This window comes from Solanum stenotomum, chromosome 2, assembly GCF_019186545.1.
Source record: "Solanum stenotomum isolate F172 chromosome 2, ASM1918654v1, whole genome shotgun sequence".
Taxonomy (NCBI): domain Eukaryota; kingdom Viridiplantae; phylum Streptophyta; class Magnoliopsida; order Solanales; family Solanaceae; genus Solanum; species Solanum stenotomum.
This window is the reverse complement of record NC_064283.1, coordinates 72,409,563-72,425,794: the sequence shown is the minus strand read 5'-3', so window position 1 is coordinate 72,425,794 and position 16,232 is coordinate 72,409,563. Positions and strand designations below refer to the sequence as shown.

Below are 16,232 nucleotides of genomic sequence, written 5' to 3'. Positions count from 1 at the left end.
AGCAATATAATGATAGATAGATTAAAACAAGAGTTTTACAAAAATGAAACAAAGCAAATACAAAGATAACAGAATAGGAAAGATGCAAACAGTTTCACAACCGAGAAAAAAAAACAATCCACACGAATGGGAACTCAAAATGCAACATATTTCAAAATGACAATACTCCAGTTACCTATTTGTCTGATGACTTACCCCTGGCTTCCAGCAAGCTCAGTGTCCAAGTTCTCTCCTGCAGAAGAGGAGGAATTTTTTTGGAAAATGAAAACAGAAATGAAGAGAGGAAAACTGTGACGGATAGGTTTCAAAGAAACCACGAATAAATCATTCATAAGAATCCGTACAGTATAGCACCTGGATAGAACAAACTCCCCTTGATCAGTTAACTCACAATAACTCTTTGCGATCAGGTATCTGATTCGCGGTCGTGATGCACCAGAGTCCAGAAAACTTTACTACAGTAGCTTAAATGTTCCAACTAGTCTCACACCATCCAAGCGCCTCTAGTCTCAACCCGAACCATCTAATCAAGTCAAAAGTGTAATACCAACTTAACCAAATACTAAATCATGAACTAGAACACAAAAACTAAAAATGAAGGGTCAGGTTATTACAAGAACGTGCATTTCACTTGAAATTTTGTTTTGAAGTTTTTTGTGAGTGAAAGAAAAATTGGTCGAAGACCAGTTTTTCGTACGGATTCATAATTTGAACTTCAGAACCTTCCCATTCAAAAATACTATAATGAACTACAACTCATAAAGATACCAAATGGGAAATAAGGCAAACATTTTATTTGTTCAGAATAACAGATTAGTAGCACAAACTCTTCACTTTTGATGCTGCACCTGCATTGGATTCTCCAAAAATACACAATATTAGAGAATACAATACGCACCCGTTAACAACTTTGAAGAGCCCGAGCAACATAGAATAACAGTCTTTCAACACATGAGCCATAAAGGTGTAAGCTATTATACAACAACGACACATGAAAGCAACACTTAAAACAAAAATGAAACAAAGCAAATACAGCAAAAACAGAATAAACGCACAAACAACTATACAACTGAAAAAACACACACTCCATATACATGAAACCAAGATCCCAACAAGGTCGATGTCTCGATCCTCTCCTGCAGAAATGAGGAAAATAGTAAATAAATTTATATTGGAATTAAAAGAACCGTATTTTCTAGTATGAATCCTCGTTGAACCATTCACACAAGTAATAACAGAGTGCAGTTCAGAATAACTACAGTTTTTGTCGACACGACCAATAGAGATTTATATGTCAATATAAAATGAAGGCATAATACATAAACATGACCCTTAACTTGAATTTAGAGGACAACTACGTCCTCCAACTTTGATGTGCACAAGTAGACACTTAACCTTATATAAAATTGAACAAGTAGCCACGCGTGTCCTACATGACATAATACACGTAAGACGCCACGTAGGACATAAAATTACGATGTAGGGTGCCATGTAGGACGAATGTGTCTATTTGATCAATTTTATACAAGTTTAAGCGTTTAATTGTGCACACCCAAAGTTAAAGGTAATAGTTGTCAGTTGACGTCAAGTTAAGGGTCATGTTTATGTATTATGCCTAAAATGAATTTGACTAACCTTTGAACCTTCACTGTGTGTCCTTGGAATCAGTTTCAGGAGGGAATATGGTGAGCTTGAACTTCGGTTTCTTGCTTTCTATCTCTTTTGCAGATTTGACTGCTTCTTTGCTACTGTTCAGTGTCATCTCTTGAAAGTTATGTATATCAGCCAATCCAAGTGGCACAGCCTTGAGTTTATCACATGAGATAAGAACAAGGTGCCGAAGTATTGGGAAATTAAGACTTGATGCCTTCCAAGATTCTAAGTCTGACCTTTCAATCCACAGCACCTGGAGCGCGCTAAAACCTCCTATCTCCGGCTTCCAAGAGTCACCTATGAATGCATTTTCCTTCAACTTTAAGACTTCCAGGTGTTCCAACTGTGCCAATTTATTTGCATCGCTCCAAGAAAACCTTGTGTTTACCAAAGTTAACTTCTTCACTGTCCGTACGAGTCTGAAGAATGCTGGAGGAAGGTGAATTGCTTTATTTATGTAAAGAACATCATTTAACAGCTTCAAATGTTCAAGGCATTTTAGCTCTTCAAGATTGCTGATTCCACCCTTGGGTTCAAGAAAAGATGCCATTTGCCCTCGAATGCTCAATTTTTTCAGAAGACAAGCCTTTGCTAGTACATCTTTCTTGCAACTTTCTGGCGCGACCATAGAAAGAGTTTGTAGACAAGAAGTTTTACCGGTCGTGGTAGCAGGTGCTGGTAATTTTGCAGGTATGTTGGTGTGGAAATGCCTTAACTGTAACAAGTTCCATATGTCAGCTTTTACTTCAAGGGTGGACTCTGAGGTACTTGTATTGATTACTAGAGTTTGTAAATTCCAAAATTTACCGAAGGACGGAGGAAGGGACTTGAATTCCCCTGAGATGGCAACATACCTCAAATGATATAACTGGTTAAAATCTTTGGAGAAAAGAAATTTGATGGGTTCAACGTCCAAGACTCTGATAAGTGTAAATGCTTTGTGGATGTGTTTGATGTCATTAGGAGGCAAGTCAATTTGTTTTTGTTCTGAGGAAAAACAATAGAAAGATCTGACATGTTCTGCAATAGGCTTATCGAGGAGAAACTGATTCAGAATAGAGGGCTGAATGCACAACCGACGACAAGTATCTTTGTCTTGAATAGAAGGAATAGCTTGATCAGATGTTAGATGCATTTGCTGAAAAAGCCATTTGTTACTAGCCTCAGTTCTGCAGAACTCATGCAGCATGTCGTGAAGACGACATATTTTTATTTGACCATCAGACTTCTTTCGCATCAATATCACTAAATTTCTATTGACAAGATCATTCAAATAAAACTCAGCAATCTCCTCAGGAGTGTATGTCTGTTGAGGCTTTATTAACCCTTCCGCTATCCACAAACGAATCAATTTCCAAGAAGGGATATCAAAGCCTCGAGGAAAGACACCGCAGTATAAAAAGCACGTCTGTACTTCTTGAGGCAAACGATTGTAACTCATCTCTACAAATTTCAAGCAGCCCGCTTGAGTATTTTTATAAAAATGCTCTGCCACATTTTTCTGAACTCTTACCCAATCATTTGTATTCGGACGACCTCTTAACGCTCCTGCAATTACCACTACAGCAAGTGGTACTCCACCACAGTTTCCTGCAATTTTTTTTCCAAGTTCAACTAATTCATCAGGACAACTTCCCTTGCCAAAAACTCTCTTTTCCAACAATTCAAAACTTTCTTTTCCATTCAAGAATTTCAGATCATGAGGTTCTGTATTGGCATAAGTAGCTAGATATCTATCACGCGTGGTCATCATGATTCGATGACCCTTTTTGTTTTCTGCGAAAACTTTCTTTACATGATCAATGACATTTGGTTCCCACACATCATCTAAAACAATGAGACATCTTCCTCCTTTATTTATAAAATCACTTATTACCTTAGCTAATGTATCCACATCATCATTGAGATGATCTTCTATGCTTTTTTTGAAGCATTTGAGAATCCTAAGATAAATATCCTTTATTTTGTATTCCTGACCGACATAAACCCAAGGGATGCTGAAAAATTCATATGAAAGCTTAGGATCATTATAGATCTTTCTTGCCAGTGTAGTTTTTCCAAGTCCTGGCATTCCCACCACTGGGATAATATCCAGACTCTCCGCGGGTCCTTCAACAAGTCGCTTGATCACTTTGCTAGCTTCGTCATCAAACCCGACCACTTCATCATTCTCCAAAGAAGGACCCTTTTGAACATATTGATCAAATGAATCACATCAGAAAACAGAATGGCTGATCTTCACAAGTTGTATATAACATATTAAAATGCTCGTTTTATCCCTAATGAAATGATTTATAACCACAGTAACATAAAAGTGTCCTTTAACTTGGCCTCATGTATCTATGCCCTCCAACGTGGCCTCAGTTGGCATATATGCCCTCTAACTTTGGTTGTGCATAAGTAGACACTTAAACTTGTATAAAATTGAATAGGTAGACACGCACTTCCAACGTGGTGTCATACATGGAATTTTGCATCCTACATGGCGTCCTACGCGTATGTGTACTTAAACTCTATGTCAAGTCAAACAACATCATATAAATTGGGACAGAGGAAGTAATTTTTATATTACCTACATTGGAATATGTTTATAAAATTATTGTAATTACATGTCATTTTTGCACTTGTATTATATATATGTTTTAGAGTTTTGATTACTATTTGATAAAATTAATTTTCCTAAACATCATTAATCTATATATTAAATCAATACACAAATTTCTATAATTTATTTTTCAAACTAACTCACATAAAACTTAAACTCTATGTCCGCTGAATCAAACTAACTCACATAAAATAAAATGAGACGGAGGGAGTATTTTTTTTTTCCTTTCTGGTATACTCAGTCAAAAAGACATAACACTTGCACACAATATTTATTTCAAATATATTTTATTATTATTTCCTAGTTATTATAGTCCAACTCTTGTTTGCTTGTGACAAGTGATATATGTGGTTACCAATGTGAAGAGATGATATTTGTGGATACATTGATTGCCTAGTCTTTTTGGGGTGGGGTGGACGGAATATTTTGACTCACAATTATTGGCACTAGTATTTTAAAATTTCTGTTTATTTTACAAAAAAAAAAAAAAAAGAAATCCAAAATTTATAATTATACTAGTTAGGAAAAATGATGTATTCAATATTTGTTTACTTTTATTTTTACTGTTAATTAAATAATTTTAAATTTTGATTTAAAATAAAAAAAATACCTGATAAATATTATTAATATTCATAAATTTCATTCCCTTTTTTTTTTTTTGAAAACTTAATGTGAGGGGACCATTAGAATGTTTATGATTGAAATATTTTTTTTCATTAATCATTGATTTTTTACTCAAAATATTCATACACTTTACACAAATATATGTGATATTTAAAGTAATGAAACTATAACTAAAACCACTCCATGAATTTAAAATTAATATAAAGGGAGTCTCATAGTTTCAAAAAAAATTGTACACTAACTAAATTAAAAAGAAACAAAAAACAAAAAACCTTTAAAAACTTTTTCTAAATATACCCTTGTTAAAATTCTATAAATGGGTAGATACAAATTATATTATTGGATTTTCTGTTATTATATTAAAATTTTATTAATGGGTAATACAAATAATATAATCATATGAATTGTGTCAAGACACACTAACATATTTTTTCTGTCCCAATTTATATAATTTACTTTTCTTTTTAGTTAATCTCAAATAGATTTATAGCTACACAAATATGTACTACTATTTATTTTAGACTACAAGTTCATAAGTCTTTTCTTAAATTCCGCATTAAATCAAACTAACTCATTGAATTGAAAGTAAACAATACCTGTTCCTGGACACCTTTTTTAGGGAGCTCAAGAACTGGTCTAGGCTGAAAAGCTTGTTGATTATTTTCTCGAAGCTTTTTCACCTTATCATGAATCCCTTTAATCTCAGTTGCAAGATCCCTAACAATACCGATATGATTCACTTTATCAAAAAATCTTCCAACTTTACCCTTTTCTCGATGCTGTTTCGATTGAACCAGAAATTTATCAATTACATCTTCAGCTTTATGTACTGTTTTTTGAATATCTTTAACCAATTGATCCCATTGTTTGCTATCGCTGTGGTATTTCGAAGCATCGTCAAGGAACGCTTTTAGGCGTTGAACTTCTTCCAATAAATTATTGAATTCATCATCTGCTCCTTTAATTAACGCCACATTTTCGCTTAATAGCTGCAGCAAATTCTCCACCAGAAAGTTCACCACTGTATCTGCCATTTCTCCTTGTTGATTAAGAAACTCTTTTTTTTTTTTTTTTACACCCCTCCCCTAGGAGCTCCCACCCCTTTTGCTTCTTTGATGACTCGAACTCGCAACCTTCGGATTGAAAGTGAGGGGTGCTTACCATCCGAACAACTCCCTCTCGTCATAAATACGAGAGGATAATTTTAAAGAGAACATGTTTTTTTTTTATTCTCCTAATCGCGATGAGCTGTTCAGGTTTTCAATATATAAAGCGCAATATGCGGAAAAGGATTTTTTTTTTTTAATAGTTGACTGAATTGTTTAACAAGTCTTTGTGGTTATTCTATTTTGTTCGGAGCGTCACTCTCGAATAGTATATATATTTATATTTTTCTGTAGACTGTCTCAATTGTTTGTATTAGTTGACCCAATAGGACAAGAAACTTTGTGATAATCGTGAATTATACATGTATGATAACCCAAAGTTTCTCAATGGCTAAACCAAGTAATATTTATACGTCTTAGTGATCGTTTGGTACTTGATTAGAGTTATGTAGGTATAAGTAATATAGAGATTAGTTATGAGTGTATTTATATATTATTTCATGTAGATATTAGTTTGGTAAAGATTAGTTATTTATGTATTAGTTATACATGTATTAATTATTATTAATTATTCCATCTTTTATTGTATATAATAATACGTAGATTCTCTCATAACTTATACATGTATTATTATTTAGATATCTGAATTGTCAACCAAATGTTGTATTAATTTTATACATGAATAACTTAGCTATCAAGTGTTGTATAAATTATACAAAAATAAATAATATGTTTCTTATCCAACTACCAAATTACGAGCCCAAACCTTCAATTGGAGTTTGGATATAGATTTAGTTAGAATTTGAGTAAGAGTTTTTAAGGACATGTGTAATGTAGCTAAAATTTGTTGGAACACTTTCAGATTGTGATGGGGTTATAGTAGAGATCTACTTTTAGTTTGATTGATGAGATGCGCGCAGGAATTGATGATAAGTTAGAAGTTTGGAAAAAGACCCTAGCATCTAAAAGTTTCAAGTTAGTAGGACTAAAACAAAGTACATGAATGAATGAAAGATAAGTGACATAGCATATATGATGTGGAGGTGGAATGTGAAGATTGATGCACTATTCATATCAATGAGAGAAAGCTTAAAGTGTCTTGAGTTAATTCAAGGAAATGAGAAAATTGACGATAATTGTCACACACCATATTATAGTGGGGTGAGTGAAAAAGAGGCCAACTTGTGATGGTTAGACCAACACTATTGTATGAGACAAAATATTGGTTAGTCAAGAATATCCACGTTTAGAAAATGAAGATGCTTAGATGATAAGAACAAATTAGTTATATGGGATAAGGTGGGAATGACTCTCATGACGGAAAAGATGAGGAAAATGAGACTAAGATGCTTTAAATATGTGAAGAGGAAGTATAAGGATACGTCACTACTGAGAAGGTTTGAGAGGTTGAGTTAGGAGGTAGTTATAGGGTGAAGAACTAAGGAGATGATTAGATAGAATATGCAACTTCAGCTAACTATAAGAACAACAGAAAATGACCTTAGATAGGAGCGACTTACTAGATATAAAAAAAAAAGATTATGATTAAAGAAGATCTTATTTGAATTTCAAAAATTAAAAGTGTCACATAAATTGATACGAAGAGAATATTAAACTTTATTCTATATGATATATTACTCAAAAATTGAGAAATCACTTAAACAATCGTTGACTCAATTATTGTCCCCAAGTGATATTTTCCTTCACTAGTGATTTAAGGGACCTCTAAAGGATATGATTGAAGAAAAAGGGATTCGATATGATTAGGATTACCAACAACTAGAGATGCTCAAACAAAATCACTTTTTAAGTCTTGGAAGAAGAATATAAATATAAGTGCAAAGCAACGAAATATTAGAAGTCCTTTGGACATAAAAAAGATTTTAAAAAATTACTATTTGGTTATAAATTGAATTGATCTTTAGCTAATTTTTTAATATCTTTTTTTAGTTCGAAAATTTGATTTCAATGATTTTTTTAGTCACAAAACGAACCATGATATTGAATTTCAATTCGTATTTGTTGCCATTTTTTGTTAAAATGTGAAGCTCATAGTGATTTCTAATAGAGCCAAGGGAGGATCTATGTGTAAGAGTGGGGGTGCCATGCACTCGGTGCCTCGATTAAAACTTTATATATATATAACACAAATCTCATTAGTTTAGAGGTTAATTACACATTTTTTCTTAAATTTTTGATGTTATAGTTTTTGCCATATTTTGATACCTGGATACATATATTCGAGGTGTCCAAATAAATATATCTCAAATACATACTAAATACATCTAATTATATGTATCTAAATATGAAATGTAATTGAAAATTATCAATTTAGGATCAAATCAAACAAGAAAGTACTCCTGCTTCCACTATTTTAATATATAGCGAGGACTAAGACTTCGACAAAGACTAGGTCAACTTTATATATATAGTTTAAGTTTTGTGCATCGTCGGTGTAAAAACTTTTCTACACCATCATCAGTTACTTTTAATGAGATTTAACCATCGTAACTTACTTTAATAAAATAACCATAATTCATGAAAAAAGAAAATCAGCAATTTACTAAAAAAAAAAAAGAACATCAACAGGTAAGTGAATCATACTTGGATTCTAACCAAAATTATTTCCATAATTAATTTTTTTTTCAAAGTTAATTACAATTACTATGTTTATAGTAGGTTTTTCACTTTTTTCTATAGCTCAAGTAATTATTCACAGCATCAAACTTTTTCACAACATCAAACATTATCAACCGGTAAGAAATTATTTTTTAAGTGTCAAACGATTTTGAAACTTGACACACTTCTTCTACTTAGTGATATGTCGTCATGCAATTAGAACAATTAAATTTCACATTTTTCTCATTTAGAAACATAAAAAAGGCCCTTTTAAACACATCTTCACGATCAAAAGAATTTCAATGCACTAAAAACAAGTGAACATAGTCTCCTAAAAGGTGAAATATTGTATCTTATAGTGTCTTCATATTGTCCCGCAATACTTCAGCTCTGCTCTTTAGATTATTGGGAAGGTGTTTATTTGTTGAACTTTCACTAATATTAAATATATTTTACAGTAAACGTGTTGACTATTTATATGATCAGATTTATAATTAATTGTAAGCTATCTAACATTTATAATTGTATTTTGCAAGATTAATGAAAAAGTTAAACGTAGATGAGCAAAATATAGGAGTTGAAGTTCCTTGAAAAGAAAGTGACGTACTTTGGAAGAAAATAATTTAGTTATGAAAATAATTTTGGTTAGAATCCAAGTCTGATTCAACTACCTTGTTGATGTTTTTTTTTTTTTTTAGTAAATGTTATTTTATTAAAGTAAGTTTCTATGGTTAAATCTAATTAAAAGTAACTGATGGTGTAGAAAATTGTGTACACTGACGGTGCACAAAACTTACTCATATATATATATATATATATATATATATATATATATATATATATATATATATAAGTTGTTATGTAGGATGTCAATTGTCACATAGGATATGCGTGTTTATTTATTCAACTTTATGCAAGTTTAACTGTTTACTTGTGAACCGTCAAAATTGAAGTGCATAAATATAAAAATAAGGTCAAGTTATAATGCATATTTATGTATTATGCCAAATACAAACATCATATCTTCACCAACTACAATAAACTCATACCCAATCACATGGGATAAGGCACAAATTCTCTCACACGCCTCATCTGTATGGAGTCACGGAATGTGTCACGTAAGAAATGTGTATGAAATTACAAAAAAATGAATTCAGGGAGTAATAAGATCTTAGTTTAATTAAGATATGTTTCTGAAATTTCGATCATAGTTTAGAGAGTATTTATGCGTTATCCCTTTAAATATCTACTTGGAATCGATTATTTTGGCTATGCGTCCAATGACTATTTGGAGGGGACATTTTTTATGCTGAGTAGAAAAGGAAAGGACATGTGTATTTTTTTATTTTTGGTTTCTCACACGATCTACGATTTTCATATTAAAATTTAACTAAATTTAGATTTGTGCCAAAAATTATATGTTGAGACACAAAATATTTCCTAACAAAGGTGACTCTCTATCTAGAAAAACTTGAATTCGAGACCATTAATTAAGAATGAAGGAGTACTTACCAGTCCACCACAATTTTTATTAAAGGACATGTGTTTCCAGTTGTGTGTAGACATTTATGAGTATGAATCAAAAAGGACATGATGATGTGAAGACTTATCACTATTAAAAAAAGAACAAAAGACTTTTAAGAAAAAAATCATAATACATAAACATAACTTTTAACTTAACGTCAGCTGATAATTATGACCTTTAACTTAGAGTGTGCACAAGTAAACACTTAAACTTGTATAAAATTAAACAAATAGACACATTCGTTCTATATTCTATATGGCACTCTACATGTTAATTTGTGTCATACGTGTATTATGTCATGTAGAACACATGTCTACTTGTTCAATTTTATAAAAGTTAAAGTCTCTACTTGTGCACACTCAAAGTTGGAGGTCATAGTTGTCCGTTGAAGCTAAGTTAAGGGTCATGTTTATGTATTATGCCTAAAAAACAAGGTCAACTTTAAGCATTTGGATATATAATTTTATCTCGTGGTTTAAAAATTAACATTTGAATAAATACTTTTATCTCGTGATTTCAAATAATTAGTTGAAATTCCAATTATCTTAAAAAAATTAATTTGAAATTTTCATATCATGATTTCATTTTTTTTATAAACAAATATTAATCCACAAATTTATATTTTATAAAAGAAAATTCCACCATTTTATATCTATATATTTCATTTCAAGAATATGAAAGAAGTGATGACATATTCAGGGAATATAAACATGATAATAAAGTTACTAATGATATTAATCATGTTCAATTTTATTATAGAGTAGTACACTATAACTCAGATTCAATTTTACTTATTTTAGAATAACTTTGTGATAGTGTGTAAAATCCAAATTACATATTCAAACAAAACTTTAATTTGATCTCATATAATTTTATATCGTGATTTTAAATTCAATTCTTACTGTCACTATATTTTTTAATATATAACGAGGACTAAGACTTCATCAACTTTTATATTTTAATATTTAAGAACCACCCATTTAATTACTTAACCTTTTTTTTTTGGTTTCCCATTGACAGTTTGTTAACTACCATAAAAACAACATTTAATAATAATAATAATAATAATAATATTATATATATATATATATATATATATATATATATATATATATATATTGATAATTAAATTATTATTATTAATTAATTGTCACTAATATTATTTTTGGCAAGTGATATAGGCAAGTGGATAAACATTTATCACGTGGCCTTTCAAACTTTTTAGTTGGAGTTTGGACGTTGATTTAGTGAAAATTAAATAAGAACTTTATAAGTTAAAAACATATAAGATTTGCACTTATATTTTTCTTCCAAGAAAGGCGTGGAGTGTAGGGGTGGGTAGGCCAGGTATGATATTAGATGGTATTTGAAATTTTGATACGGTAATTTTGGTAATTTGTTTTTAAAACTATTTTATAATTATCATATCAATTTAATTTGGTATGATTCAGTATGTTAAAGTTCGATTTTGATATTTTGCGGTATGATAAATTGCTAATTATAGTTTGTTAAACTTTGATTATTATATACTCATATAATAGAGTATTATGACTTCGACAATTCAAAAAATGTCTCAAGTAAATCATAGTATAACATATTACACATGTAGAAATGTATATTCAAAAGAAAGTAGAAACAAATCCTTTTGTTAATCAATTACATTTAAAATACATTTTAATCAAAATTGGGTAGTCAAAGTTTTAACTTCTAAATATTTAGTTTACAGTAATACTAGCTTGCACATTTGTTAGTGTTTTGATAATAATAATAATAATATATATATATACCACGTATGATACAAATTGCCATATATGGTGTCACATAGAACGGAGTGGCGGACGTAGGTTATGGACTATGGGTGCTTAAGCACCCATTGCTTTTTGTTATAAACACTATTATTTGTGTACAATATCTAATCATTTATTCAAATATATTAACTAAGCACCCACTCTAGTCTCTATATAGCAATTTTAAAACTAAAAATAATTGAGCATCCATGATATAAAATTTCTGGACTCAAAATTAGAAGACATAAATGTGAAATAAAACCAAATTAAAGATCATATTTATGTATTATGCCAAATACAAATTAAATATCATACCTTCACCAACTACAATAAACTCATTTTTCAACCTATTCACATCTTACTCTTTAAAATATCTACTTGGAATCCATTATTTTGGCAATGAGTCATGAGTAGAAAAGGAAAGGACATATTTATTTTTTATTTTTTATTTCCCATGTGATGTGATGTATGATTCTTATATTGGAGCTTAGTTATCGAAATATTCTATATTGAGGATTGATGAATAAAACATTCTCTAATAAGGGCGACTTTCTATCTATAGGGATTTGAATTTGTGACATTTGATTAAGCATAAAAAAATATTTATTATTTCATCACAACTCTTATTGGTTAAAGGAAAGGACATGTATTTGCAGTTATGTGGCGAATCCAAGATTTTAAGCTTATGGTGTTTGCTTTTAAAACATAAATCTACCATAAACTACATAGTAATACAATTGTAGAAGTGTTCAACTAAATATTATAATTAAAAACTCTCCATTTCTAAAAAAAAGTAAATTAACCTTGTGAAATTTTTTGGCCGCAAGGAAAAAAAAAAGAAGAGTGATCTTTGACCACGAGAAATTACAAAATTTTAAATGAAATATAAAGTAACTACATAAAAGATTGGAATTTCTTGCAGGTCCTTGCATTTCTTTAATACATAAAAGATTGGAATTTCTTGCAGGTCCTTGCATTTCTTTAGAACAAGGCGTTTTAGATTATGGAAGTTATCGCTGCTTGCTTCCCAACCCTTAAGATTTAGCTCGCTCAGTAACAACAACTTCAAGCTTCTGAATATGTCTGTCACTCAATTTCCATACATCATCTTTGGCTCGACAACGTTTAAGTTTGAGCTCTTCAAGATTTCGCATGGGCGGACCCACGTGGTTTCCAAGGGGTTCACCCAAACCCCCTCGGCAAAAAATTACACTGTATATATAAAGTAAATTTTCTGTATTTTTGTAGATATATATATATTTTGAACCCTCTAAATAACAAAGAGAACTTAATGGCATAGTGGCAAGTCCCCCAAAAATTAAGTTGTGCGTCACTAGTTCAAATCTCAGTGAAAGCATTTTAATTTTTTCTTTTTCAGTTTCAGTTTTCTTTAGTTTTTACTTTAAAAAACGTGCTAAAAGTATGGTTTTAAACCCAATTTTTTCTTTTTCAGTTTCAGTTTTCTTTAGTTTTTACTTTAAAAAACGTGCTAAAAGTATGGTTTTAAACCCAAAAAAATTCAAGGTTCCCATTTCTAGGCTTATTTACACGTTTATACTTTTATTTTTCGAACCCCTTGAAAGAAAATTCTGGGTCCTCCACTGTTCGCAACATGATAAAAGTTGGTGATATCTCTTCCCAAATAAAGTTAGAACACGTAAGTGATTCTGGAAAAACAAATATCTTGCACTCCCAGAAAAGAATTATATTTGCCCTTCATTATACTTTTTTTGATATATTTACCCTTGTCATCCAACTTAAGGTACATATTTATCCTTGAACCGTTAAGTTTCATATCTCCACTTTTATCATCCTATGTGACGTCTACATAGCATGCCTACATAAACTTAGAATCAATTTATTTCTTTATTTGATATCATATCAAAATTCATCTCAATTTATTTTATCTTACTGATAATAGATTTCCAAATTAAATTACACACCTCATATATTTAGCGTTGAACGTAAAAAAAGGATATTAAAAATTTCCATATCACATGAAAAAGAGATGAATCATCTCCTTAATAATATATAGCTTAGCCAATTTTTCCATAAGAACAAAAAAAAAAAAATATCCAAATTGCCAAGAAACTACCTTATAAATGTCGGATTGCCAGAGACTAATTAATGGTGTCCACTTGCAAATATATTTATGAAAATTATGGGCAAACAACTAGCATTATTATATTATATTTGTTAAATTATTGTTACCTAGCTGGTGCATTTAAAATTAGAATTAAGAAAGACTTGACTTAAAAAATTTCAAAAATAAAGTCAACTTAATTTTTCATTTTACCTCTGTTCATATATACTGCAACTATCTTCTTCTCTTCTCTTATCTCATTTGTAATCCAATTTTGTAACATCAATCCAATGGCGGATGCTGTAGTGAATTTTCTCGTAGAGAATTTATTGCAGCTGTTAAGCGAAAATATAGATCTGATAATAGGCGTAGACGACGAATTCAAAAATTTACTGGAAGAAGTGCAACGCCTGAAAGCATTCCTTGACGATGCTGCTAAATTCCACAGCGAGAGCAGTTTATGGGATCAATTAGTGAAGGAAATTCAAAAAGTAGTACATAAATCTGAAGATGTAATTGATAAATTTCTGGTTCAAGCGAAGCTGCATCGAGATAAGAATAAAGTTGGAAGATTCTTCGATGTCGGTCATATGGCAGTAGTTAGGGCTCTTGCAGTTGAAATTAAAGTCATCCATGAGAAGGTGAAGAAACTTCGCGAAGATAACAAAGACTCTTTCAAGCCTAAACCAATTCTTGACGTTCCTAAAAAAGGGCACGAAGTAACACAGGTATGCTAAAATCCCTCGAAAAAATTCCCGGTAACACTCTTTTCTTTTTAGTCCTAAAGATTATAACATTTGCTTATTTCTTCAACTTCATGATCGGTCAAGTACTACCATATAAAATTTGTTGCCCTTTTAGTTTGACAAATAATTTTGTTGTCCTTTTGAAATTTTCGAAAAATTTTGTTGCCCTTTTGACTCTGGACTCCATTTTCTTACTCCATCCGTCCACTCTTGTTTGTCAGGATAAGATCATGCATAACTAAGAAAGTTAATATAATGTGCAATTTGACTAATATAATCCACCCTACTATCAATCATTATTAAAATGGTTTGTATTTTTTAAAAACTGCAAAAACAACTTTTTTCACATTAAAATAGTTTTGTAACTTTAAAATGACTACTTTTTGAAACCAATAGTTATGTAATTATTAAGTGCAGAATTGGAAAAAAGTAACTAATTGTTTCTTGATTGTTTAAATTGACAATTAAATTGGACAGCTATAAACAATAGTGGACGAGGGAGTATTTGATAACTATTTATTCTCAATTTAAAATACACAAAGGGATCATATTTTTAAAAAAAATTATATTTACTCTTCCTTATACTTTTTCAACATATTTGCCTTTTGCATCCAATTTTGGACTCATATATTCCTTCATCCACGAGGGAAAGAAATCAATGAAGACAAAAAATTTCCTCTGCTTTTGACTCATTGATGTTGCAGAGGACTTGGTTATTCGAAACCAGAATTCATTCCCAAAATCTTGAAGCTATAGTGTAATTTTATCTATTGGGAATTTAGGGAAAATGCAAAAGTACCCCCAGCCTATGCCCGAAATCCCAGAGACACACCTAACCTTTACTAAGGTCTTATTACCCCCTCGAACTTAATTTATCTATAATATTCTACCCCTTTTCGGCCTACGTTGCACTATCCTTGAAAAAAATGTCAACATGCGTTGGGCCCACAAGATTGTGCCACGTAGGCCAAAAAGGGGTAGAATATTACATATAAAAAAAGTTCAGGAGGTAATAGGACCTTAGTAAAGGTTAGGTGTGTCTCTGGAATTTCGGGTATAGGCTGGGGGGTACTTATGCATTTTCCCAATTATTCTGAGTTTCTTATCATAAATGAGTTTCAAACATAAAGGGTGTGTTTGGTATAAAGGAAAACATCTTCCGGAAAATGTTTTCCAATTTTTCCGTCTTTGGTTGGGTTAAATGTTTTTCAAATCAACTCATTTTTTTTCAAATATAAGGAAAATGACTTCCCTTCAAAAATTAAGGAAAACATTTTCCAAAACTTTCCTCCAATTTCAAATTACAATTTTTTTGTTGAAAAAATAAATTTAAAGCTTATTTTTAATAAATATTTTTCAACTTCAATTTTTTAATTCTTTACCCCACCCCACCCCGCCCCCCAATTTTTATTTTTTTTAAATATTTCCAATTTAAAATTTTTATTTTCACCCCACTCCGATGCCTACCCCTAACCTCTCCCCCC

The 16,232-nt window shown here is 30.9% G+C and overlaps 3 protein-coding genes and 1 long non-coding RNA gene across 6 annotated transcripts in view; 1 reads left to right on the top strand and 3 right to left on the bottom strand.

The window, feature by feature from the left end:
- Positions 1-16,232, bottom strand: part of LOC125856277 (putative late blight resistance protein homolog R1B-23) — a 107,614-nt gene that overhangs the window by 25,321 nt on the left and 66,061 nt on the right. The window lies entirely within an intron of this gene.
- Positions 1-16,232, bottom strand: part of LOC125854313 (uncharacterized) — a 77,075-nt gene that overhangs the window by 5,836 nt on the left and 55,007 nt on the right. The window lies entirely within an intron of this gene.
- LOC125854276 (putative late blight resistance protein homolog R1A-3) overlaps positions 1-16,232 on the top strand; it is a 37,986-nt gene that overhangs the window by 10,244 nt on the left and 11,510 nt on the right. The window lies entirely within an intron of this gene.
- LOC125854277 (putative late blight resistance protein homolog R1B-23) lies at positions 857-5,931 on the bottom strand. The gene is made up of 3 exons (XM_049533774.1): positions 5,479-5,931; positions 1,636-3,838; positions 857-1,136 (listed from the first exon to the last, which is right to left on the bottom strand). The coding sequence occupies exons 1-2, from the start codon at positions 5,914-5,916 to the stop codon at positions 1,646-1,648; spliced, it is 2,631 nt and encodes an 876-aa protein (XP_049389731.1). The 5' UTR covers positions 5,917-5,931; the 3' UTR covers positions 857-1,136; positions 1,636-1,645.

What these genes read in the sequence shown, in the direction of transcription:
- LOC125854277 (XM_049533774.1), bottom strand. Translation starts at nt 5,916, where the DNA reads ATGGCAGATACAGTGGTGAACTTTCTGGTGGAGAATTTGCTGCAGCTA. An exon ending in AAAAAGGTGTCCAGGAACAG is followed by an intron (nt 3,839 to 5,478) that starts GTATTGTTTACT and finishes TATGTTCAAAAG; the next exon opens with GGTCCTTCTTTGGAGAATGA.